General features: G+C 48.1%; 1 protein-coding gene across 8 annotated transcripts in view; it reads right to left on the bottom strand.

Moving 5' to 3' along the window:
- The window catches only part of LRP4 (LDL receptor related protein 4), a 507,202-nt gene that overhangs the window by 224,678 nt on the left and 255,598 nt on the right, over positions 1–26,926 (bottom strand). For 7 of the 8 annotated variants that reach the window (XM_085646645.1, XM_085646639.1, XM_085646647.1 and 4 more), the window contains exons 7-10: positions 15,732–15,851; positions 6,966–7,091; positions 6,101–6,226; positions 4,847–4,981 (exon numbers count right to left, since the gene is read on the bottom strand). In XM_085646645.1, coding sequence (XP_085502771.1) covers positions 4,847–4,981; positions 6,101–6,226; positions 6,966–7,091; positions 15,732–15,851 — 507 coding nt within the window. Of the gene's footprint in view, positions 1–4,846; positions 4,982–6,100; positions 6,227–6,965; positions 7,092–15,731; positions 15,852–22,314; positions 22,755–26,926 lie in introns of those variants that run through there. The other variant, XM_085646648.1, reaches the window with a different exon arrangement.

Below are 26,926 nucleotides of genomic sequence, written 5' to 3'. Positions count from 1 at the left end.
TAATATATTAGTGTCCTTTTAACATCTAATGTGTGTAGTGTCCTTTCTTCAACTGCGTCTGGTTGTAGAACAAAACAGGTAAATCAATGGATTGGTTAATATGAAAATGAATAACCATTTTTGGTAGGAATTGTGGGTTAGTTCTGAGCACGACTCTATCACGATGTAGGTGAAAGGAAGGCTCTTTAAGAGTTAGCACCTGAATTTCACTGACTCATCTAAGTAATAGCAATTAAAAAAGCATGTTTCCACGAATGGTACCGTAATTGACAAGCGTGTCATGTTCAAAAGGAGGACCCATTAGTCTTGTTAGGACAATGTTTAAGTTCCATGCTGGAGCAGGTGGAATTCTAGGAGGAATGACCCTTTTAAGCCCCTCCATAAATGCTCTGGAATTTTAAAGATTGATAAGTGCTGCCTGTTCTGCGGGTATGATGCAACAGCTGTAATATACCATCTTATGGAAGTGTGTGCTAACCCTGCAGTCTGTAAAGGCAATAGATAAAGAATAATCCTTTGTACTCTTGCATGAAGAGGGTCGATGTCTTGTTTGTGGCAGAAGACAACAAAGCGTTTCCATTTTGAGGCATCACACTGTCTTGTGGCAGGTTTACAAGCCTCTTTAAGAATGTTCATACAGATTGGGATGCCTTAATGTTCCATGGTTCTGTGTGAGAAGGTCCGGGTTCAGGTGAAGCTTCTCGTGTGGAACTAGATATAGCTTCAACAGTGCTGAGAACCACGGTTTTCGAGCCCACGTGGAAGCTATTAGTATCATGGTGAGAGATGTCTGTCTGAGTTTCCTGACCACAAATGGAAGTAGTGAGAGAGGTTGAAAAGCGTATGCAAATATCCCTGACCAATTCACCCAGAGGTTTGCCTTTGGATTGATGGTGTTGATATCTGCCTGCGAAAAGTGGGCATTTCGCATTTTCTTTTGTTGCAAACAGGGCTATTTCTGGAAAACCCCACTTTTGAAAGTATGGTTGAAGAACGTTGTGGTGATTCTCCTATTTGTGGACCTGTTGCTGCGTTCTGCTTAGAGAGTCCACAATTTGATTGCTTGTCCCTGGGACATGTTCTGCTAGGAGATGAATGTTGGGGTGTATTCCTAATCTCCATATTTCGTGTGCCAAGTGAGATAACTGGAGAGAGTATTCCCCCCGCCCCCGGTTTTGTAAGTAATACATGGTTGTCATATTGTCTGTTCGAATTAGGACAACTTTGTGCTGTAGGTGAATTGGAAAGGCTTTCATTGCTAGATGAACAGCTTGCACCTCGAGGTGATCGGCATGAAGATGTTTTTATTTGGAGTCCACACCCCTTGAATCAAGGCGTTGAAGAGCTGTGCTCCCCAACCTATCAGGGAAGCATCTGTTGTTAGAGCTGTTTGGGGAACTGGGTCCCGAAACGGCCACCCTTTGGCTAGATTCTGTGGATTCCACCATTGCAGAGTGATCTGTCCGGCTGTTTGCCGACACTAGATCGTGTAGTCGACCCAGTGATTGAGTTCATTGTTGAGAGAGACATTGTTGTAGAGGTCTCATATTTAGTCTGGCATGTAAGTCTGAGAAATGTTTTAGCAGGAATGTGAGTTTCTGTTTGAAACTGTGGAATTAATGTTATTATGTTGTGCATTCAGCCTGTGTTTGGGTATGTTAACGCTAAAGTGGTGTTGAGCATGGCCCTTAGGTACGACTGAGTAGCTGCTGGTTGTAGAGGAGATTTCTGTAGGTTGACGGTAAACCCTAGTTGATGTAATAAATGTAGGGTCTTTTGAGTGTTTTGTTTGCAAAGATTGAACATGTTTGCTCTGATTAGCCGATCGTCTAGATAAGGGATGGCATGAATGCTTTCCCTGCACAGATGCCCTGCCACAACTGCCAGACAGTCTGTGAATGCTCGTGGTGCGGTGGTAATGCCAAAGGGGAGGACCTTGAATTGATGATGGTTTCTGAGGTACTTCCTTGTGCAGGATGCATTGGTATATGAAAGTAGGCGTCCTTTAGATCCAAGCTTGCCATGAAGTCCTCTTTTTGTAATAAAGGGATGATCTCCTGAAGAGTGACCATATGGAAATGTTCTGATATGACATAATGATTTAGTGGTTATGATATGTTATTGAAATTTCTAGAGCGTGACTGTTACCCTAAGGTGTCCTGGCGCTGAGCACTGCTTAATTGGTTGCATGTGATGAAAATGACTATACCGTAAACAGCCAGGTTTTCAGCCCTTTCCTAAAGGTAAGCAGCTCGGTTCATTCCTCAGGTAAAATGGTAAATTGTTCCAGCCTTTTGTGGCGCTTGTAATGACGCTCCTGCCACCCCAGCTAGCTTTTGTGTCTGGGGGAACAATCACTTGTCCAGCTCCCATAGAACGCAGAGTCTTGCCCCCGAGTTTTATACTGTGAACCAGAGGTATCTGTGGAAGCTAACCGTGCCCTCTTGTTTGTAATTGGGCCTACAAAAGGAACCTCAGTAGGTGTTAGTTTGTGGGGCTCCCATTGATTTTGCTACCTCAGTGACCTTTTTCATTTTTTCAAGGACTGTGTCCACTTGAGGGCCGAAGAGATGTTCCTTGTCTAATAGGAGGTTCAACATAGTCTGTTGTACCTCAGGTTTGAAACCGGATACCCATAACCATGCTCGTCTTCTTATTAGTACACTGGAATTGATACTCCGAGCAGCAGTGTCGGCTGCGTCTAGTGCACACCTAATAGAATTGTTGGTGATAAGTTTGCCTTCATTGACAATCTCTTGAACTCTTTTTCTGCGGTCCTCTGAAGCAGCCTCTCCATTTCGTCCCAGTGGGTCCTGTCAACCCTTGCAAGCATAGCCTGGCTATTGGATATTTGCCAATGATTAGCTGTTTGTGCTGCAACTCTTTTACCAGAGGCATCCATGAGTTTGGATTCCTTATCTGGTGGTGGTGCATCTCCAGTGGTTTGGGAGTTAGCTCTTTTCCTTGCATTGGACACCACCAAAGAGTCTGGGGTTAATTGACCTCTAATGAAAATGGGGTCTGATGGTGGTGCTTTGTACCTTTTGTCAACGTGTGAAGTAATTATCCTTTGTTGTGAATGGGTGTTTAAAAAACGTCATCTGAGTGAAGGGTCACACCCTTGAGTAATGGTAAATAGTGTGCCCCTCCTTGTGCAGTAGACAAAGTCTGAAAAGGAAATGCTCCTCTATTGAGTCTTTACCTCGAGGTCCCTGGTGAAGTGTGGCTGCTCTTGGTATTAGATTCTGATAAGCAGATGCATCTTCCGGGGGTGATGGACGAATGGGATGTAAATCAGGATCGGTGTCGGCGTGAGGGTAATATTATAATCCTCCCAGGGATCCCCTGGTTCTGTATCGCCTGGGATATCCTGATCGTGCCCTACTGTTGACTGCAGAGATATGTTACCTGATTCAGACCACTGTGGTGAGTGAGGTGGTGGAGTAGGTGGTGGAGGTGGTGTTTGTGGCACAAGTGAAGTAGGAATGGGAATGTGCAATGGAACAGTTGCAGCATCCTTCCTCTTCTTCTTTACAGGTTGAACAGGAATGTCCAAAACCTCCTCAAAACCCAATTGCTTCTTAGGAGTATGTTGTTTTCGTAGCTGTACCATTATTTTCTCAGTTCCTGGCTGAATGTGGAGCTTTTCTTTGTTTTGGATCGAGCTTTTGGTGAAATTGCTCGAGGATTGGTTCGGGAGGAGATTTTGGACCAAAAATAAAGCATTTTGGTGGTGGAAGCTTTTAGACGGAGGAACATTTGGTTTCAAAATAACAAGATTTTTTTCGGTGCCGAGACTGAAGACTGAGGTGTTGTGGTCTCGGATGGAATGGATATAGAGGGCCCTGCTTTAGGCTGACCTTTCAGGACTGTTTTCGGTGCGTGCCACGGCAGTGTGCAAGGGCAGCCTGTGAGCAGTTTTTTCGGTGGTAACTGATGATTCTGGCTTCGGAGCAGGGGTAGAAGTTGCTTCTGTACTGGTTGAAGAGTGGCCGAATCCTCTTCTGACTGATACTTGGATTAGAAATCATGGTTGGAAAGTGATTCCTCCTGTGCTGCTGAAGTCTCTTTGTCCTCCTCTTGCTGGCTGTAGATGTCGGGGACATCGTGCATTCTGCCACTTCTTGTCTTATAGCACTTCGGTCCCTAAGAGACTTTTTGTACCGAAAAGACTTGCAGGCCTCATAGCGGTGTTGTCGATGTTCAGACGAGTGGCATAAGTTGCAAACGGGATATTGATGGCTGTGAGGGTATTTGGAGTGGCACTTCGGACAGAAACAGAACAATGTATGTTCCATTAGCAGCTAATTCTGTGAGAGCATTGGAAATGGAGAAGTTTTGCTTGGCTGGGAACGGCCATTGGGCCAAGGGAACGAGCCCTAAACCCGCTACGTAGAGTCAAAGTAAGGGAAGTAACAAGATACTGATCGAGACAATACCGTCGAGAGCTATAACCCTCCGATGGAGAATTGTACCAGATCGCAAGATCCTACATTCAAACTCGTCGGCGGAAAAAAAACAATCTGAAGATGGCGTCGATGAGCATGTGCAGTATTACCAAGAGGAGGAGTTACAGCCTCGTGACTTGAAGAACACTTTTTGCAGCAAAAACAACCTGTAATCAATTGAGCCCAACACTAAATGGCGGACTTATGCAAAGCATGTGTATCTACAGCACACATGCCTTGAACTCCTTTTACATCCTATGGGATTTATATTTCAGCGGATGGGATATACGTCAGTCACCCTTGTACCGGAGTAACCCGTCGGCTGAGATCTAAATCAGGCCCTCTGTCTTTCATGCTATCTCATACAGTGTCTCTAGGTCCATTGCCGAGCTCCTCACCCAAGCAGGACCGCCCGTCTTCCATGAGTCGGAAGCCAGTATGGCACGTGCACTGCACTGCAGCCCGGAACATCTGGCACTTCTGAGCACAACCACCATTGTCCATGTTGCAGTTTTCTTGCCCTGTCCGTGGTCCTGAGGAGAAGCAATACAAAAGTGAGATGGATTCGGGGTCATTGAATTTATGTAGCACTAGAGGCCTAAATGATATGCAGTGCCACTGGAATTATGCGATTGTGTGGTCGAGGAGATTTTCGCATAATTATAGATGTGCCGCATTTGCCACAAATTCGATCATCTGCCACATCATCTGAAGATTTTAACAAACAAAAAAATTAGTTTCTATTTCAAACGGTTCAAAAGTTACTAAAAATGCAACAGGACGTGTTGTCGGATGGTGGAAGGCCCTTTGCGAAACTAGACTGCTCACCTTTCTTTGCTTAAAGTTATATTTTGGTGTTAAACTGGTACTAGTGAGGTGCAACCAATGCCCATACAGTGTTACCAAGTTTACAAATGACGAAAGAATGGTGTAATATTATTACAAAATGTGCCACATTATACCACATAATTTGCCTTTTCTTCCCATATAATTTACTCAACCTTTCAGTACACACTACCCCTCATGAGCCCACATTGGCTGTGGTGAGTACACCCTGTCCCACAAGAACTTCTTGGAATGTGGTAGTATTAACGCATACAGCTGGTGGCAGAAACAGTACCCCAAACTCCACAATTGTTTTGCCACGGATAGCATCAGAAGGCAGCCACATGTTCCCAGTAAGCTAGTGAAGTACCAGTCACTCTGCCAATTCCTCTGTCAGCCCCTCTACCCTCACACAACAGGTTGGTGGTGTAAACGGCTCCTCTGCACCAAGCAATTACTCCGCCATCTTTGGTGACGTAAACGGCATCTCTGCACACTCTAGGTAACCCCGCTCACAGATGGGTGTAACAGTCCCTTGTTCTGCATGGGCCTACACCAGCTGGGGGTGCCATTACACTCTCAATCCCAGTAGGGATGGGGGTAATACTCCCTCAAATCCCTATGTTGTCACCCCAATAACTGGTGGACTAAATTTGCACTAAGCCCTCCCTCAATCATTCTGCTATCTTTGATAGTGCCAGTAGTTCCTCTGTCCCCCAGGAGCATCTGGCATGAATACAGCCCCAGGTCTTTCTCACCGCCTGCTTAGCAGTAAGGGATGCGAGTAGCCCACGTTTCTCACCCCCACCCCCAGCTTGAATACATACGGCAGTTCTGGTGGGGGCTCTCGTCACTGCCATCTGTGCAGTCGTTGACACCATTGCAGAGCTTCCTCTGACCGATGCAGCGTCCATTCGTGCACATGAACTGGTCAGGGGCACACTGAGGGGGTCCTGTGAGAGAAAGGAATGGCATTAATCATGGGCGGCGTATCCCCCCCCCCCCCCCTCCATACCCTGAGGTGCCACAACACGCATGCGAGAAGAGCCTTGGAATGGGCACGAAATAAGAGAGTCGGGCCCCCTAATGGCTCTCAGGTGCAAAGGGTGCCTGGGAATGGTCCTGAGATGCTGAGGAAGGAGCCCCTGGAGACAGGTTAGAGCTATTGAGGACCATGAAACTCAACTCATGTCACCACAGAGGGTCCTGGAGAAAGGAAACCTGCAGACAAAGCAAAGCCAAGAAGAATGCCCGAAGCACACAAGGAGGATCCTGAACAACTGCCCCAAGCAAGACAGGAGGATCCCACATGGGCACCAGAAAGAGCCATGGGTATGGAACCCCTGCATCCATAGAGGGACACAGTGGCTGGCACCTGCAGCCAAGAAGGGACAGGGGATGAAGCCCACCATTGAAATGACCTGATAACTGGCCCCAGGCAGTCAGAAAGAGCCATGGGGATGGACCCCTGCATCCATAGAGGGACACAGTGACTGGCACCTGCAGCCAAGTAGGGCCAGGGGATGAGCCCCTGCATTCAAAGGACTTGAGGACAGGAACCATGCATCCAAAAAGGGCCATGGGGATGGACCCCTGCATCCAAGAAGGCGAGGACGACCCTTGAGGTGGCCTACATACAGGCGACAAGGACTCCGAGCCAGAGCCCATGCAGATAAGTAAAGCCAAGCTTACCCGTTTTCTCACAGCCTTCCTCATCACTGTTGTCAGAGCAATCATCCTCGCCATCACATCGCCACGCAAGGCGGACACAGCGTCCTGATTTACAGCGGAACTGGTCTGTGGTACACATAGAAGTGGCTGAAAAAGAAGATAAATTAGATTGAAGTCAATTGATGAGTCGAGAGGCCTACATGCAAATACGGAGTGAAAAGCTGTCGCAGAGTTAATCTGCACTGGCCTCTGTAAATATATGCAATGAGATTAGACCACCAAGTGTCACTTAGGACAGTATAGCATCGTAGGTATAGACGATGAAAAGAAACAATCCTGTTTATGATGAGCCAAAAGAAAGAGGTATGTTCCTGTCCCTCTATAATATCTGTGACAGCGTCTCAATTATAAACTCAAAAGCCCGAGACCTAAAACACAGCTTCAAGAACAGTCCTGTTCTTGTAGCCTCGAGAATGTCCCATGTACGAAACACAGGTGAGAAGTATATGCTTGAGCTAAGGAGATCCCACCATACATCATGCCTTAATTCATGCGACGCGATGCATCAGGCAGATGCAAAGACTGCACTAAGCTCCTTGCTGTAGCTTGACAACTCTTCACTAACTGTACTGTGCACGAGGATCAATCTATTGATCACACATTTATAGAGTGCGTCAATCACTCGTAAGCGTCTTGAGGTGCTGGAGGCGTTGTCTGCTGCGTGGTGGTTAGATCATTCAACCAGCCAGATCTTGAGTTCTTTCCTGAATTGTGGGGTGATGGTGTGGTCGCGAGGTGCAGGGAGAGATTGTTACAAGCCTTGGCTGCCTGGTGTGAGAAGTAGCGTCCTCAGCTGTAGGTTCGGCAGACCCATGGGGTGTCTGCGAGGGAGAGGGAGGCAGATGGAATGTGTCTGGTTGGTTGGTGGAAGAACAGGCATTTGTTGATGTATGCTGGCCCAAGGATGCTGCAGTCTCTTCTGCAAGAAGCACCTGTGGGTGAACTGTGGAGGCAGACTTTTCACCCAGCAGGCTCCTCCGGCAGTTTGCCTCTGTCAGAGGGTGAGTGTATGTGGGTCTGTCATCCACTGGCATGCTTGGGGAGTGCGTGACGGCTGCTGGAGAGTGTCAGACCTGCCTGGTGACCGCAGGCAGGAGGACAGAAGTCAGCATTCACAGCTGAATGACAGACCAGAAGAAATGCTTGCATGTTTCTGGCACGTAGGGCCAGATGTACGTAGCTTTGGGTTTGTGATTACCTAATAGAGAATTTTTGCTATTCGCTATTTGGTAATAGCAAACAGCAATGTACAAATGTGTATTTGACACATTTAGCGATTCCCAGTGGGTCGCAAATAGACCTATCTCATTAGTATTCATAAGGTAGGTCTCGGTTTGCGACCCATTGGGAATCGCAAAAATCACAGGAATGGTGCCTGCTGGGGTCAGCAGACCACCATATCTGTGACTGTTTTTAAATGAAGCAGTTTTTGTTTTGAAATGCAGCCCACTTCCCTTGAAAGAAAATGGGATGCGTTTCAAAATTAACAATTTTCTTTTAATTTCTTAAGAGTAGGCAGTGGTCTGCGGTACCACTCTCTACTTTAGAAGAAAAACGTTTTTACAAACTAAGGGGAAGAAGTCCACTGGGGACCCCTTCCCATTTGCAAATGGGTTACCACTTACTTCAAGCAGGCAGTAAAATGCAAATGATTTAAGACCGCAAAACATTCACACATACCCCTGAGAGTCGGTATTAGGAAGGGGCGCCCTAAACACGCCCCTTTCTAATATCGAACCACAAACCTAATTTGCGATTTGGTAATAGGTTATCGAATTGCAAATTGGGCATGTGTACATAAAAAATGCTTTTTTGCGGCCGCAAACGGCCCGATTTGCAGAATCGGGCCGTTAGCAACCTCAAAAAAGCTTTGTATATCTGGCCCCCACATGCTAACCTGTGTATCTTGGGAACTGTTTTGGGAATGTGGGAGTACAGAGCTGCTACCTGGTCGAGCCTAAACGGGTTTTGGGGGGTATGAAGGCCAGAGTTGTGTAGGTTGTGTGCAAGTGTCTCTAGATGTTATGAAGGGTAAGTGAGTGAACCCCCACTAGCGTAAAAGGTAACATCACATTTATAGAAGCAAAGTGCCCATGTCTTCTAGTTCAGTATACTGCTATTGGCCTCTCACTTTAGAGGAGTATTATGTGGGGCCAATGGGCACTTCACCTGGGGTGACTCCACTCACTATTATGCCACCCTTCAGTGTGAGGGGGCATTGACATAGCCCTGACCGGAGGAGTCCCCTCATCTTCAAGATGGGGAGGACTGAAAAGTGTGCTTACCTTCACCTCCTCCACTTGAGGGATGGAGTTGGCAAAGGTGGGCACACCTTCTAGCCCTTCTAAGTTTTCCCGCCTACAGTGGGGGTGTAAACTGGGGGCTACCATTTGCTGCTAGCAGCAGAGGTAGGAGGTCGCATTACAAAGGCGGCAGGCCTTTGAAGCTTCCCCTTCTGGCATTGGCCCATCCTAGGGGAGGAGGTGTGACACCTCTGCCCAAGATATGCATTGTTTCTGGCCCCAGTGAGAAGAAGCTTCCCACCTAGGGGTCCAGAAATGTCTGTGTGTGGCAGGCTGTCTAAAGCCAGTCAGTGCCCACACCACGGTCGGTAGGTTTTCAGGGGTCACCTCTGAGGTGTCTCGGAGTAAATGGTGAAAAGAATATCACACTGGCATCAGTGTGGGTTTATTGAGAGGAGTAGTTTGGTACCAAACACTCTTGTGTTCAGAGAAGCCATCATGGTGTTGTAGAACTTGAGTTGTCGAGTTTCCAGCCCATTCACTCTATATGGCTTCACTGGCACTTACAACATTAAGGAATAGGCCCTAATTTTGCATTATATATTGTATGGGGCATATCTGTTCATGCAGATATGCAACACCTGAGCTATAGTGCCCCCCGCCTTGGTGCTGGTAAGGCCTGCAGGAGGGGTGACTTACCTATATCTTACAAGAGACAGTGGTCCCTACCAGAGCAACATAATATTATAGGCACAGAACTGCAATTAGAGCTGTGTTGGTATATACAACCAAATGGAAGAATTGTGTTTATTCAAACATCCAATGAAGACAGAAAGAAACAATATAAGTACAATCCAGTGGGTAAAAGTGGCAGGGTATGGAAATCACCAGATTTCCAGACTTCAGGCATTCGCTTCCAAAGTGACTTTCAATTATACATATTTACAACAGTCACAGTGCGAGAAACATCTCGTGCTCCACATAAAACATAATCATAATTGAGTCAATGTGTTTGGTTTGTATTTATTTATGTCCTTTTTTTGTAATGGTTTTAATTAATCAACAAATAAATAAATATTCGAGTCAAGGTGTGGGTGTCGACCACGTTTCGATCCCAACAAAAAATGGGGGGATCATCATCAGGACAAGGAGATCTATATGTCTGAGAGATAGCCTGAATAGGAATACACGGGAGTGGAAGTAATTTCCGTGTCGGTAAGGTCCTCCGTTTCAATTGTCAGAGTATGTGTCGGAAGAGCAAGAAGATCAGTATGCCTGAGGTCTGGAAATCTGGTGATTTCCATACCCCGCCACTTTTACCCACTGGGTTGTACTTGTATTGTTTCCTTCTGTTTTTATTGAATGTTTGAATAAACACAATTCTTTCAATTTGGATGTATACCAACACAGCTCTACTTGTAGTTCTGTACCTATAATATTATGTTCCTTTGGTAGGGACCACTGTCTCTTGTAATATATTGTTTACCTTCGGTCCCTCTTGACTCATAGGGTTCCCTTTTTTCTTTGCATACTTACCTATATCTTAGGCAGTGGTAGTTGGCATGACACTCAGGCAGTGTGTCATGTCGATTTTGTTGTTTTGTCTGCACACTGGAGGGGTGCCTTGGGGGGTCTTCTTCAGTCTCAATGCCCTAGATACCCAGCTACCATTTACTAGGGACTTATATGGGTCATGAGGGGCCAATTGTGGAATAGTTTTAGGGAGAGAACACTGCTACTGGGAACCTGGACAGCAGGGACCCAGTACTTCACAGTCACAGATGCTTCAAAATCCAGGCAAAAAGTGTTTTGGGGGTACAGCAATAGAACCCCATTTTCGCACAGTGCCTGAAATAACAGTGTGGGCAGGACATGCACAGAACAGGTGCGTAACCGTACCTTCTAAAGTAGAGAAACAGCCCTGGCCTAATCCTAAAAATGTCTCTCCACGGCTGCTGAACTTGAGATCCTGGCCCTGTGAGCCACCAAGCATGCCTGCTTACCTGCCCTGCCTGCATCTGATGACTCTCTGCTGCCTACAGCATCCTCGGACTGAGGGGCCTAGTCCCCAGTTCAAAAGTGTTAACAAGCTTGGGTTCAAATGGAACTGCTCTAGGTTTTAAACTATGGAAGAAATAATAATTTAACATAAAGTCACAGACTGTCACAGCTTCCTGGCTGACGGCCCGGCACCGGCTTATCAACAGTTATCTAGTAAAACTGGATTAGCATTGCACACACCAAAGTGTGGACTGCAACCCTGCAATGTGTCTGCTTACAGCCGGAGGCCTAGCAGCTGATCTTCAACATGCCCACCAGGAGCCCAGCGGTGTCCCTGTAACAATACAGATGGTAGTCAATGCAGGTCGGCGCCCCCGGCAGTATCCCAGTGACCCCAGTCTGCCAGACAGTGCCCGCCAGGAGCCCAGCAATAGTTCTGTAACCTCATAATCTGCCCTGCAGTGCACATCAGCAGATTTACATTAGCAGAGTCCTCCAGGGCTCCCCATTGTTCCACATTTATGTTCATCCTTTGCTTCGTAAACGCTCCTTTAGCCTTGACTCTATGGCATACACTGACAACACTATGTTTTGCTTAGATTCAACAATTTCCTAAGTCCTGCCTGCTGCTTGGCAATCCTGGATGAGTACAAACAAAATGGTTACTTACCGGTAGGAGTAGTTGTGAAGCTAGAACAGTCTTATGGATTCATCTGCTCTGCATTATTCCACCTTCTAGTGGTTGGGTTCGGTGTGGTCTTTCGTAGTCTTGTTCCTTTCATTTTAGGCCTCGCCTGAGGCACCAAATGAGATGTTTCTTGCAAGTTTCTTGTTCTTAAAATAAAAATAATCTAAAAAGGGGCTTAGAGCCCACCCATTACTTACCATTGGCCGGCACACTCGTCACTCTCCTTTCTCTTACTTAGCATTGGTAGGCTGGTTTTTCACTCTCCTTCTCTTCCTTTTATTGTCAGAGGCAATTGGTTTCATTTTGCTGGTCTCGCTTGCTTCAGAAGGCTTTGGGAGAACTCAGGATGCTGAAGCTGCTGAGGCTTTGATGGGAGCCACTACTTGGTCCACGGTCTTGGTGGAGTGACATTGGCCACAAGGGTCGACATCCCTCGCAGTCCTCTTTAGTCCAGCAGAAGTTTAGTCACCACTCGACTGCTGTTTCCCGAGCTGTATCAGCAGTTCCCCTCTTTTGGCAATATATTTCCTTCTGGGTGACCACACTGCACTCCAATGACTCTCCCGGGTCTAAAAGACTTGAGTGCAACTTTTGAGATATAAACACACTCCTCCAGGAGGTACCCCATGGAGGGAACTAGAGGCTCTGGGGTCTCAAGGGTGAGCTGGCCTCCCAACACAACACATAAGGAAGGAGCAGACACATCTAGGCTCGCCGGAAGGGAAGCACCTCGACGAAAGTGTGACTACAGAGGTCCTTGTGCCCTTCTTCCATGGGGCGTAGAAAACCCATCATTGAGGTATTGGAAAGCGAGATTAGTGAAGAGGTAGACACAGGTCACTCTGGTTTGGAGGCAAAGCACGGTGCCTCATTAAGATTCAGTATTACCATCCTGATGAAAGCCACAGACTCAATTGAGCCACAAGGCAGAAACATGTTGACGGTAAGTGGTGATGGCGTAGTAAATCCCCGAATCTCTGCAATTGATTTTAATCACCAAGGGCCGGATGTAGGAAGCCAAATAGCGAGCGCAAGCGTTTGCGATCGCTATTTGGCTGCTTGCAATGTAGGTAAGTTTAAACCTACTCGCAAGATAAGGAATCGCAAAATTGCGATTCCTTATTTTGCTCAAGCATTTAGAGAATTGCAATTTGCGATTCCCTAAATGCTATGCTGGTAGGCATCGCAAATTGTGATTTTGCCTTAAGGAATCGCAAAACACCACCAACTTCAAGTTGGTGGTATTTTTCGATTTCATTTCAAAAAGCACTTTTTGGCTTTTTACAAAGTGCAATGTGGCACACATTCATGCCCTTAGGGCATGAATGTGCGCCACATGTGCACAAATGCTTATTTTAGGGGTGCAATAGGGTGTCCTATTAACTCCTTGCACCCTTTAAATTGAACCTGCAATTTGCGAGTGCCTCTTGGTGACTAGCAAATTGCGTGCGGAAATCCCATTCACTCCTATGGGCCTCGTGGCCCATAGGAATGAATGGGATTGGATTCCTTAATTGTGAATCTCAATTTGCGATTCGCAATTAAGGAATAATAAGGAATCGCAAATATTTTTGCGATTCCTACCTACATTCAATTTTGCGAGTCCTTAATAGCGAGTTGGTAAAAATCGCTATTAGGAACTCGCAAAATTGAATTTACCAACATCTGGCCCCAAGTGTCATGTCTAGCGAATTAACTGTTTTAGGATGCTACATTGGTCCCTCCCTGACTCCAAGTGTAGGCCCGCTCTCCATCAAACGAAGGTGTTGCAGAGCGAGGACTGTCCTATGATGAAGCATGACAACAGGTGGTGTGTGAGGACAATCCGTTTTATTTTTCTGTATGCCCAACACTTGTTACTGAGTAGCGTTGGGAGGGACACATCACATATCTCTATAAATTCCAAAATTCTCAGGGAGCTTATTTCATGTAAATATGCAACTTTTGAGAGCCAGGTCTCTGACTCCTGAACCGCACTGTGGAGAGAAGCGATGATCAGGTGATCTGGGCTACCAACTCGCCCAGGCAGGCTTCTTCAGGTTTGGCGCCCTGTGCTGCGAACAGGAAGCCAGGCAACTGACTCATCTTCCAGCTGGGCTCAGGGGATGACTTCTCCTTGAGCCGGACACCAGAGGCACACTCCTTCTCTTCATTAGCCCAAGGAGCAGCAGGTGCAGTCCTCTCTTCGCTAGCCCAAGGAGCAGCGGGTGCAGTCCAACTTCGATGCAGCCTCTTCATTGCCATTCCCAGGGTCAGCAAAGCTGTCCTTCTACGGTCCTCTTCTCCATGCAAGGGAGATCTAAGTGCCAGTTGTGCCCCTTTTATGCCCAGAATGTGTCCTCAGGGGAGGTTGTTGTCACTAGCCAATGGACTACTAGGTTTCCTTCCACATGATGATGACTTCCTGTGAAAAGTGGTATTTAGCTATCGCAGAGTGCTCTTCACTGCCCACTCCTAAGATGTCTGGGCCCCTTTCGGTGTGTGGAGCTCGGTAGCCCGCCCTAGAGGTGTGGCTACCTGTGCACTACACATCCATTGAAAAAAGGTTTGGTCAGTGTTTCATCCTCTTTGTCCCAAACGCCGACCTTTCTACCAGAACAAATAGCAGCCTCTCTCTAGTGCGTCCACCATTTGTCCTTCAAAGGCAGCTCAAATTTTGAAGCTTTCCTTTTGGGCCAACACCTCATGTGGCTTCTTGCCAGGAGGAGGTCAAACCTCCTCCAGTTACAGGCCTCTATTGTTAGCTATACTGGAAGCCAGTGACCTGTCTCCCCAGGCGGGCAGAAAGCTGTCTTGTGGCCAGCCTTAGCAAATGGTCACTAGAAAACTGGGCGACAGGATGGCAACTTTCTGAAATTTGTATGTGGCAACAAGTTAAATTAATTTCGGGCTTAATGTAACAAGTTATTTGATGCATTGTAGGACCAACTTTGGTAATCCCATTCAGAAGTTTGGCCAGCTGAGGTGTCAGCATGCAGCTTTGCACTCGCCAATGGGGCTACCAATTTCTCTCCCAGTAAAAACAACATTTTGTGGGTTTTTACTTCCAGAACATGTTCAGCACATGTTCAACCTTTAAATGTGCTGCACCCTGCCGCCTTAGAACTCGATAGGCCTGCTATAAGGGTGGCCCACACATCTTAAAAAGGGAGTTTGGGTTTTGCAATTGATTAGAATGGCAAGTCAAGTTGACAGTTTTAGACTGCTCTACCAGGTTGCTGTGGAAGGCTTGGAGTCATGTTTTACCTTTCCCCATTCTGGGTGGCACAATACGTACTATAGGCCCTGAGAGGGGCATGCTAACGTATAGGCCCTGGGTACCCCTAGTACCATATACTAGGGACATACAAATATATTAGCTTGTGTCAATTGGGTATAAGCCAATCAAACATACACATTTAAGGGTCAGGGCACAGGCTCGAAGGTCTGATTAGCAAACTCTCTGAGTCAAAAACCCAGCAGCAGTCTGAACTGAAGTGACCATGGAAAAAGGTTTTCCCATTTGTTTTCAATGCCAGCTACGCTGCTATAACATTGACTTCCGAGGGTTCCCAGCCTGATGCGGGGGAATAATTCAAGCTTGTGAAGCTATGAAAGATCCAATACTGTAGAATCTCCCAGCAGTATCCGTGTAGCCCCACAAGTTGCCAGACAATGTACACCAGGAGGCCAGCAGCAGCCTTGAAACCTCCAGACTTTGTTGTCCCTTGTGTTGAGGGCATCCTGTGGTTATGCAGCGAGCTCTAGGGGTCTGCTAAACGTTGTTACTTGGATAGAAAATGATGAAAAACTTACTGCAGTTCTTTTCATCAGATTGGTCATCGCAGTCAGAGTCACCATCACAGCGCCAGCCAGCGTTGATGCACAACCCACTGTTACACATGAATTCTCCGGAACGACAAGGTGGGTGAGAAGCTGTAGAGTAAAAAGAAGAGACAAGAATTACACATGATAAACGGGCCCGCGAGCCCAGGGTTGGCACTACTGATGCCATAGAAGCATGTCAAGTGCCTCAAAAATCCTATGCGTGTCCTATCCAATGGATGCATTCAGAATCGGATATGAGCCCAGAATACTGCATCTGGCACCCTAACAGACGTGCATCTAAGAACCTTGTAAACCACAAAGTAACCAATCTTGCCTCAACTCTGCACAGGCCTACCCGTATCTTGTAAAACACACAGATACTGCAGCTTACCGCACCCCATGCATGCCAACCTGTACCAGCCAAAACAGAGACGCTGCACTTTGCCGCATCCAGTGCATCTGCATCAACGTGCCTATACGTACCTTCTAGAACAGATACTGCATCATAGCATACACGTCTATCTAATACCTTCTAAAATACAAAAATACTGCATCAACGCCGCACATGCCTATCTGTACCTTCTAAAATACAAAAATACTGCATCAACGCCGCACATGCCTATCTGTACCTTCCAAAATACAAAAATACTGCATCAACGCCGCACATGCCTATCTGTACCTTCTAAAATACAAAAATACTGCATCAACGCCGCACATGCCTATCTGTACCTTCCAAAATACAAAAATACTGCATCAACGCCGAACATGCCTATCTGTACCTTGTAAAATACAAAAATACTGCATCAACGCCGCACATGCCTATCTGTACCTTCTAAAATACAAAAACACTGCATCAACGCCGCATATGCCTATCTGTACCTTCTAAAATACAAAAACACTGCATCAACGCCGCACATTCCTATCTGTACCTTGTAAAATACAAAAATACTACATCAACGCCGCACATGCCTACCCGTACCTTATAAAATGCAAAAATACTGCATCAACACCGAACATGCCTATCTGTACCTTCTAAAATACAAAAATACTGCATCAACGCCGCACATGCCTACCGGTAGAGGAGTGTGGCACAATGGTTAGAGTGGCAGACCCTGAAGCAGAGTTCTGGCCAGGGACCAGGGTTCGATTCCCGCCTCGGTGGGGCTCGGGCTCAAATTTCCTCGGACCTGTCTATTCTCGCCTCGGTGCCTATTCTAATCATGGGCCCCACGCTGCAACTCTGGGCAATAGCTTGCTTAGCCTCCACACTGGCCCCAACAGCGCTAAGGATGCCTGGCTTCACCCTGGGGGTGCCCAGGAGTGGACACTTCACAGGGAAAGCCAGGAGGGGTTCCACAGCGGTATGACTATCAGTGCCAGGAAACCGCAAAGGCGACACCGCAAGGTGGCCGTCTGGTGACAGTGCGCTCTATAAGTACCTTTACATTTACATTTACCTTGTAAAATGCAAAAATACTGCGTGAAAACCATACATGCCTTATCTACTAAAACATCCTAAAACAAAGATAATGACCCTGCCCCTACTTCATGCATGCCTACTCATGCCCTCTAAAACACAGAAATAGGCCCGGACAATGCCATTCAAGCCTACTTGTATGTTCTAAAGTACAAGTTACCTTCAGTAACATTCTTCCTGGTGGATACCACAGATTCCTCATCTTCAGGTGCCAGACTGGATCAGGAAAGATTTCAGCAATTCTCCTGGATGCTGCCAAGTGGTGCCACACTTGCTCCATATCACCTTGGCTCTAGACCATACCACCCCGGAGCAGAGTCTCCTATAAGCGCCACCCATGTGCACTGACATCAGTTTCTTGCTTGACTATTTCCGTGCTGTCCGACTCGGAGAATGACACAATCATCTGTACCAGTGTGCGGATTACAAACTTGGGAACATTTAGATGTTAAAAAGAGGCATTCTAGAGAACGGGGGAGGGTAGTGAAGAATCTGCAGTGAGGCTTAGTATCCACCAGAAAAAGTGTTACCAAAGTTAAGTAACTTGTCCTACTCATAGATTTCTAACTGCAGATTTAGAATAGATACCAAAGCAATATCTACTCAAAGTGGAGGATCTGCGCATTGGACTCAGACCAAAATGTCCTGCAGGACCGAACAGGTGAACTGACCTTCCCAGCGAGCAAAACTGCGTGTTTTCAAAGCTGCCAAAAGGTCCTAGGCAAAGTTCTCCTTTAGGCAGGAAGATGCCCCAGGCCGGGTGCAGGCACCGTTCGTGAGCCAAAAAGTTGTGAAATGGACCAGTGACTAATTAGGGAGCGCGACGATGTTTACCGGAAGCTATTTTCCAGAAGTTTGTCTTCACTGTGACTACAGATACTTTATGTATGCAATTGAAATTACTTGTAGATAACACAGCCTTGAAAAAGGCATGCATGCCTTTATAGGGTGAAACACGTGTTCGTTATATCAGTATTAATCTGAAAGAACAACTAAAACACAGAATCAGGAATACATTCCTTTGTGATTGAATTTGCCTTTTATTAATATACTACATACTAATATTGTCTTAACAACTTACCACCACCACTTTCGTGAACCTCCGAGTGGTGCTGGTGAGGTCAAAGTGGAACATGGCAAACTGAAAATCCTCCTGCTCTACTCTGAATCGAGGGTAAAGGCTGTGGGACTGCAGGATGGGTATATGAAAATACGCGTCCTGCAGGGCCATGGACACCATCTAGTCGCTGGGGTCCAGGACAGTCAGAATCTGGGCTAGCGTGAGCATTTTGAATGTGTCCTTCCTCTGGAAGGCATTCAGAGGACAAAGATCTAAGATGGGCTGAAGACCCCAATCTTTCTTAAGTATGAGGAAATACTGAGAGCAGCGATCATCTCCTATTTCCAAGTCCGGAACCCTTTTGATGGCTCCTTTGCAAAAACTGCACAGAATAAGCAGGTGTTCCCCTGAGATTTGCTTTGATGGGGTGGGGCGGAGCATGAGATTTGGATGAGCAAAAAGGAAAAGTAGAAAATAGCTATGCTGAACAATTTGGAGTACCCATCTTTTGGACGTTATGAATCACCGCCCTGGGAAGAAAATGCTCAATGTGAACCATTAATTGCTAGTTAAAGGGCTTGGCAACATCTGCCATAGGGGAAGTGAATTGAGAAGACTGGTGCCCCTGATTGCCTGCATGTTATCTGCCTGATCCACGCCACCAGCCTCGGAAAGACTGGGGTGATTGCAGAAACTGATGCTGCCTGTACACCAGCCTCCTAGAATAGCCTTTAGATGTCTGGAACTGGTGAGGCAACTGATTGCCAAGGGACAAGATACTCAGAGAACATACTCTGGCTCTGTTTTCTTAAAACCAGAGTGGACTTTTTTGCCAAAAAGGTATAAGCCATCGAAAGGCATCTACATGAGAGCAGCCTGTATGTCTCTAGAGAATAATTTTGAGTGCATCCACGCATGGTGGCAGAGCACCACACTAGTGCCAACTCCCCTTCCTAGACCATCAGTAGTATCAAGGCCAGTACAAATCACATATTCGCCCGCATCAGGACCACATTGAATTGTTTGAGCCAGTGATGCCGCCCTAAGATGTTCAGGGACTGTAGGAAGATCTCACTAGCCAAGTCCCAGAGGGTGTGTGTATACATGCCTAACAAACTGCACTGACAGACCCCAATGTCATGCTGTCTGAAGAGAGCACTCATTTACAAACCCCTCAATCCTCCTAGACTCTCTACCCGGGGGAGTTAGGGGTCACCTAGCCGGCTGAAGCCTGAACCACCAGACTCTCAGGAGTAGGGTGCTTTGTGAGGAATTCCAGGTCACCAGGCATCCGTCTGGCCACTTGCCTTCTTTTGTGCCTCTTTTTGTGCCTCTTTTTGTGTTTGTTTGGTCTCTTTTTGTGTCTCTTTTTGCTCCTCCTATTGCGTCTCTTTTTATGCCTCCTTTTGCATCTCTTTTTGTGCCTTCTTTTGTGTCTTTTTGTGTTTCTTTTTGTGTTTGTTTTGTCTCTTTTTGTGTCTCTTTTTGCTGCTCGTATTGCGTCTCTTTTTACACCTCCTTATGCGTCTCTTTTTGTGCCTCTCTTTGTGTCTCATTTTGTGTCTCATTTTGTGTCTCTTTTGTGTCTCTTTTGTGTCTCCTTTTGCGTCTCTTTTTGAGATCTTTTTTGTGGGTTTTTTTGTGTTCGTTTTTATGTCTCATTTTGTGTTGCTACGCCTGCCTACTCATGGGCAGGCAAGAACAGAGGTTCACACCAGGAGCCCATTCAAGTATCAGTGAAGGCCTCATTGAATAGGAGCCAGGGCTGAGATGTTGCTGGCCAAGGCCGCAAGACTTCCAAAATGGCATTTGTATTAACCTCATTGGAATGCAGGATGTCCAAGACTTCAGCTGCACGTCAGATTACCACTGCCAATGAGCCATTCTTTTCCATTGGAGGGCCAAATGGCAAGCTCAACTCTGTATTGAAGAGGTATTGAAGCCCACTGGCCTCTTGAAGTCCATGAAGGAAGAGTAGGGCTACATCCTCCCCATCACCACCATCATCACCTCTGAGCGGTGGAAAGCTTTAATCAGAACCTGCTCGAGGAAGACAATGGAGCCACTGAGGGAGTCTGTTACAGAAGAGAAACAGTATTTTAATCAGGCTGTTTGGTGACCGGTTGTGCGTTTGTGATTTTGTACTATGACATAGTTCGAGATTGTGCTGTATGCGATTCATATTCAGACATTAGAAGCCGCACCAGATCCTACATCAGCGGTGCCGGCATCAACAAAGGGTGGACTGACACAGATCATGGCGCCAGGATGGAAGTCTGAGCTAGTAGGGCACTCCTGACAGGCCTAAAGGGGTCAGTCGGCACCAAGGACAGGTCTGCTGGGAGTAACCCGATTGGCAGTCCTTACGGAACCTTGGGGTCTGAAGGCATAACAGATGGAGCCACAAGAGTGCCACATATTAGCAAAACATGTCTTCGGATTAGATCTGTTGCAGTATCCCTGATGGCCCAGGAATTTGTAGCCCCTCTCCCCAGGTCGGCCTGGGGAATTGGCCCCGCAAGTGGGGATCCAGAGGGAGACCGTCTGGTATATTGATGTCCTTGCTTCTTATCTTTGGAATGAGAGTGGCAGGATGGGTTCGAGTCCTGCTTCGCTTCTTGTGTTTAGGTTTGGACTGCGACTTACTGAAGGAGTTCGACTGGAATCTCACTTGAACGACCTCAGGAACAGAAGCCGGTCCTTACCTTCCACTTGTGTGACCATGACATCAAGGCCCGGGATTTCTTGTGTTCGTCGACGTGCAACTTGACTTCCTGGTTCTGGTTCACCTACCAATACATGAGTTGCATGAGGGCTAGCTTCTTGAATGACTTCGAGTCGCGCTCGAGCGCAAGCACTAGAGACAGTTCGAGGAGATCAGTCACCCGCCTCTGTTTCCAACAGTCTCTGCAAGTTACGAGGCCAGGAGTATTAGGAGGAAACATTGCTCCCTTGCACACTGGATTTAGTTTTAGTTGATGTTGGAAAGACAGATGAAATGGGGAACAGAACACCAGGTATGCATCTGAAGGGGCTGAAACAAAGGAACGACCGTCAGCGTGCGTGGGTGGAGCTTATATGCGGGATGGACCAAAGTCATGGAGGAGCCGCACTGCGACACTTGCTGGTGTGCAGAAGCAGTTCTGAAAAGTTTCCAGATCCAGTCTGGCACCTGGGACACATTCTATAAGTGAGGAATCGGTGGTTAGAAGTATCTATCAGATACAAAGACAGATTGTGCAGTCTACACGTAACTTCTAGTACACAGAAACAGCCCCTGGCCCACGGCGTGCATGCATAGCGTATCATTTAAAATACAAACTCACTGCACTTGACACAACCCATGCTTGCCTACTGACACATTCCAAAACAGAGAAACTGCATCTCTGTCTCCTTACACTCCTTGCCTCTACCTTCTAAAACTGAAAAGCACTGATTCCCATTCTATACCAGGCCAGCCTGCCAATACCTTCTACAGCACACAGTGACCCTGCCCCTGTTCAAGTCTACTCGTCACTTCTAAAAAGAAATACTAGCCTTGCACACCTAATCAGATACCACTGGCCTTGCAGGCTCTGTGCTCAGGTGACCATACAGCTTTCGAGAAGCTACCGCTGCTTGAATACAGTGGATGGCCTGTTACCCCTTTGGGGTCTCCTACCTTGTCACGCAGTGACACAACCCTTCTCCACCTCCTCTCCTTTTGCCAAGCTGCCCCTGGTCCTAGACCCATGGCAGGCCTGATGCCTCGACACCCAGGAGTGCATCAGCTACTCAGCGCAGTCCCAGGAGAGCCTGTCCACGGCTTCTTCTCTCAACACCCAGAACCGATGATTGCTACTTTGTGGGACGACTGAATGCCAATACTCCGGGTCAAAGGCAACTCCTTTCTGCGACTCTCTACCTCAGTAACAGGACAGAGTGCTGCAAATTCATGTGTCCCTTTGCCTCAGTGCCGCACATTCATGTGCCCCGTTGCCTCAGTGCCGCACATTCATGAGCCCCTTTGCTTCATTACCCAGAGGGGTGCATACCTGCCTCAGTATCCAAAGCTGATCATATCTCCTTTGTCGGTCCCTCTGCTTCAATATTCAGGGTTGACTGCAGCTCATTCGTGGGTCCCACTGCCTCATTACTCAAAGCTGAGTGCAGCTCATTCAGGGGTCCCTCTGCCTCAGTACTCAACGCAGAGTGCAGCTCATTCGGGGGTCCCTCTGCCTCAGTATCCAGGGTCAAGTGCAGCTCATCCACGTGTCCCTCTGCTTCACTACTCAAAGCCGATAGCAGCTATTTTGCGTGTCCCTCTTCCTCAGAACGCAGGGTCAAGGGCAGCACATTCAAGGGTCCCTCTAACTCAGTACTCAAAGCAAAGGGCAGTTAATTCACAAATCTCTCTGCCTAAGCACTCAAAGCAGAATACAGCTCATTCACTTGTCTCTCTACCTAAGTACTCATAGCTGAGAGCAGCTCATTCATGTGTCTCTCTACCACGTACTCAAAGCAAAGTGCAGCTCATTCATGTGTCTCTCTACCTCGGTACTCAAAGCCGAGTGCAGCTCATTCGTGGGTCCCACCGCCTCATTACTCAAAGCCGAGTGCAGCTCATTCGTGGGTCCCACCGCCTCATTCCTCAAAGCCGAGTGCAGCTCATTCGTGGGTCCCACCGCCTCATTACTCAAAGTCGAGTGCAGCTCATTCGTGGGCCCCACTGCCTCATTACTCAAAGCCGAGTGCAGCTCATTCGTAGGTCCCACCGCCTCATTACTCAAAGCCGAGTGCAGCTCATTCGTGGGTCCCACCGCCTCATTACTCAAAGCCGAGTGCAGATCATTCGTGGGTCCCACCGCCTCATTACTCAAAGCTGAGTGCAGCTCATTCGTGGGTCCCACTGCCTCATTACTCAAAGCCGAGTGCAGCTCATTCGTGGGTCCCACCGCCTCATTACTCAAAGCTGAGTGCAGCTCATTCGTGGGTCCCACTGCCTCATTACTCAAAGCCGAGTGCAGCTCATTCGTGGGTCCCACCGCCTCATTACTCAAAGCCGAGTGCAGCTCATTCGTGGGTCCCACTGCCTCATTACTCAAAGCCGAGTGCAGCTCATTCGTGGGTCCCACCGCCTCATTACTCAAAGCTGAGTGCAGCTCATTCGTGGGTCCCACTGCCTCATTACTCAAATCAGAGTGCAGCTCAATCGTGGGTCCCACCGCCTCATTACTCAAAGCCGAGTGCAGCTCATACGCAGGTCCCACTGCCTCATTACTCAAAGCCGAGTGCAGCTCATTCATGGGTCCCACCGCCTCATTACTCAAAGCCGAGTGCAGCTCATACGTAGGTCCCACTGCCTCATTACTCAAAGCCGAGTGCAGCTCATTCATGGGTCCCACTGCCTCATTACTCAAAGCAAAGTGCAGCTCATTTGTGGGCCCCACTGCCTCATTACTCAAAGCCGAGTGCAGCTCATTCGTAGGTCCCACCGCCTCATTACTCAAAGCCGAGTGCAGCTCATTCGTGGGTCCCACTGCCTCATTACTCAAAGCCAAGTGCAGCTCATTCGTGGATCCCACCGCCTCATTACTCAAAGCTGAGTGCAGCTCATTTGTGGGTCCCACTGCCTCATTACTCAAATCCGAGTGCAGCTCAATCGTGGGTCCCACCGCCTCATTACTCAAAGCCGAGTGCAGCTCATACATAGGTTCCACCGCCTCATTACTCAAAGCCGAGTGCAGCTCATACATAGGTCCCACCGCCTCATTACTCAAAGCCGAGTGCAGCTCATTCGTGGGTCCCACCGCCTCATTACTCAAAGCCGAGTGCAGCTCATACGTAGGTCCCACCGCCTCATTACTCAAAGCCGAGTGCAGCTCATTCTTGGGTCCCTCTGCCTCATTACTCAAAGCCGAGTGCAGCTCATTCGTGGGTCCCACTGCCTCATTACTCAAAGCAAAAAGCAGCTCATTTGTGGGCCCCACTGCCTCATTACTCAAAGCCGAGTGCAGCTCATTCGTGGGTCCCACCGCCTCATTACTCAAAGCCGAGTGCAGCTCATTCGTGGGTCCCACCGCCTCATTACTCAAAGCCGAGTGCAGCTCATTCTTGGGTCCCTCTGCCTCATTACTCAAAGCCGAGTGCAGCTCATTCGTGGGTCCCACCGCCTCATTACTCAAAGCCGAGTGCAGCTCATTCGTGGGTCCCACTGCCTCATTACTCAAATCTGAGTGCAGCTCAATCGTGGGTCCCACCGCCTCATTACTCAAAGCCGAGTGCAGCTCATACGTAGGTCCCACTGCCTCATTACTCAAAGTCGAGTGCAGCTCATTCGTGGGTCCCACCGCCTCATTACTCAAAGCCGAGTGCGGCTAATACGTAGGTCCCACTGCCTCATTACTCAAAGCCGAGTGCAGCTCATTCATGGGTCCCACTGCCTCATTACTCAAAGCAAAGTGCAGCTCATTTGTGGGCCCCACTGCCTCATTACTCAAAGCCGAGTGCAGCTCATTCATGTGTCTCTCTACCTCGGTACTCAAAGCAAAGTGCAGCTCATTCGTGGGCCCCACTGCCTCATCACTCAAAGCTGAGTGCAGCTCCTTCGTGGGTCCCACCGCCTCATTACTCAAAGCCGAGTGCAGCTCATTCGTGGGTCCCACTGCCTCATTACTCAAAGCCGAGTGCAGCTCATTCGTGGGTCCCACCGCCTCAGTACTCAAAGCAGATTGCAGCTCATTCATGGGTCCCACAGCCTCATTAATCAAAGCCGAGTGCAGCTCATTCTTGGATCCCACTGCCTCATTACTCAAAGCCGAGTGCAGCTCATTCGTGGGTCCCACTGCCTCATTACCCAAAGCCGAGTGCAGCTCATTCGTGGGTCCCACCGCCTCATTACGCAAATCCGAGTGCAGCTCATTCATGGGTCCCACTGCCTCATTACTCAAAGCTGAGTGCAGGTCATTTGTGGGTCCAACCGCCACATTACTCAAAGCCGAGTGCAGCTCATTCATAAGTCCCACTGCCTCATTACTCAAAGAAGAGTGCAGCTCATTCATGGGTCGCACTGCCTCATTACTCAAAGCCGAGTGCAGGTCATTCATGGGTCCCACCGCCTCAGTACTCAAAGCAGAGTGCAGCTCATTCGGGGGTCCCTCTGCCTCAGTATCCAGGGTCAAGTGCAGCTCATCCACGTGTCCCTCTGCTTCACTACTCAAAGCCGATAGCAGCTATTTTGCGTGTACCTCTTCCTCAGAACGCAGGGTCAAGGGCAGCACATTCAAGGGTCCCTCTAACTCAGTACTCAAAGAAAAGTGCAGTTAATTCACAAATCTCTCTGCCTCATTACCCAAAGCCGAGTGCAGCTCATTCGTGGGTCCCACTGCCTCAGTAGTCAACGCTGAATGCAGCTCATTCTTGGGTCCCACTGCCTCAATACTCAAAGACGAGTGCAGCTCATTCGTGGGTCCCACCGCCTCATTACTCAAAGCTGAGTGCAGCTCATTCGTGGGTCCCACTGCCTCATTACTCAAAGCCGAGTGCAGCTCATTCGTGGGTCCCACCGCCTCATTACTCAAAGCCGAGTGCAGCTCATTCATGGGTCCCACTGCCTCATTACTCAAAGCCGAGTGCAGCTCATTCGTGGGTCCCACCGCCTCATTACTCAAAGCCGAGTGCAGCTCATTCGTGGGTCCCACTGCCTCATTACTCAAAGCCGAGTGCAGCTCATTCGTGGGTCCCACCGCCTCATTACTCAAAGCTGAGTGCATCTCATTCGTGGGTCCCACTGCCTCATTACTCAAATCTGAGTGCAGCTCAATCGTGGGTCCCACCGCCTCATTACTCAAAGCCGAGTGCAGCTCATACGTAGGTCCCACTGCCTCATTACTCAAAGCTGAGTGCAGCTCATTCATGGGTCCCACCGCCTCATTACTCAAAGCCGAGTGCAGCTCATACGTAGGTCCCACTGCCTCATTACTCAAAGCCGAGTGCAGCTCATTCATGGGTCCCACTGCCTCATTACTCAAAGCAAAGTGCAGCTCATTTGTGGGCCCCACTGCCTCATTACTCAAAGCCGAGTGCAGCTCATTCGTAGGTCCCACCGCCTCATTACTCAAAGCCGAGTGCAGCTCATTCGTGGGTCCCACTGCCTCATTACTCAAAGCCAAGTGCAGCTCATTCGTGGATCCCACCGCCTCATTACTCAAAGCTGAGTGCAGCTCATTCGTGGGTCCCACTGCCTCATTACTCAAATCCGAGTGCAGCTCAATCGTGGGTCCCACCGCCTCATTACTCAAAGCCGAGTGCAGCTCATACATAGGTCCCACCGCCTCATTACTCAAAGCCGAGTGCAGTTCATACATAGGTCCCACCGCCTCATTACTCAAAGCCGAGTGCAGCTCATTCGTGGGTCCCACCGCCTCATTACTCAAAGCCGAGTGCAGCTCATACGTAGGTCCCACTGCCTCATTACTCAAAGCCGAGTGCAGCTCATTCATGGGTCCCACTGCCTCATTACTCAAAGCAAAAAGCAGCTCATTTGTGGGCCCCACTGCCTCATTACTCAAAGCCGAGTGCAGCTCATTCGTGGGTCCCACCGCCTCATTACTCAAAGCCGAGTGCAGCTCATTCGTGGGTCCCACCGCCTCATTACTCAAAGCCGAG

This window comes from Triturus cristatus, chromosome 3_1 (genome assembly GCF_964204655.1).
Source record: "Triturus cristatus chromosome 3_1, aTriCri1.1, whole genome shotgun sequence".
NCBI lineage: Eukaryota > Metazoa > Chordata > Amphibia > Caudata > Salamandridae > Triturus > Triturus cristatus.
Note: the sequence above shows the minus strand (reverse complement) of the source record. Positions and strands in the feature narration are given on the sequence as shown.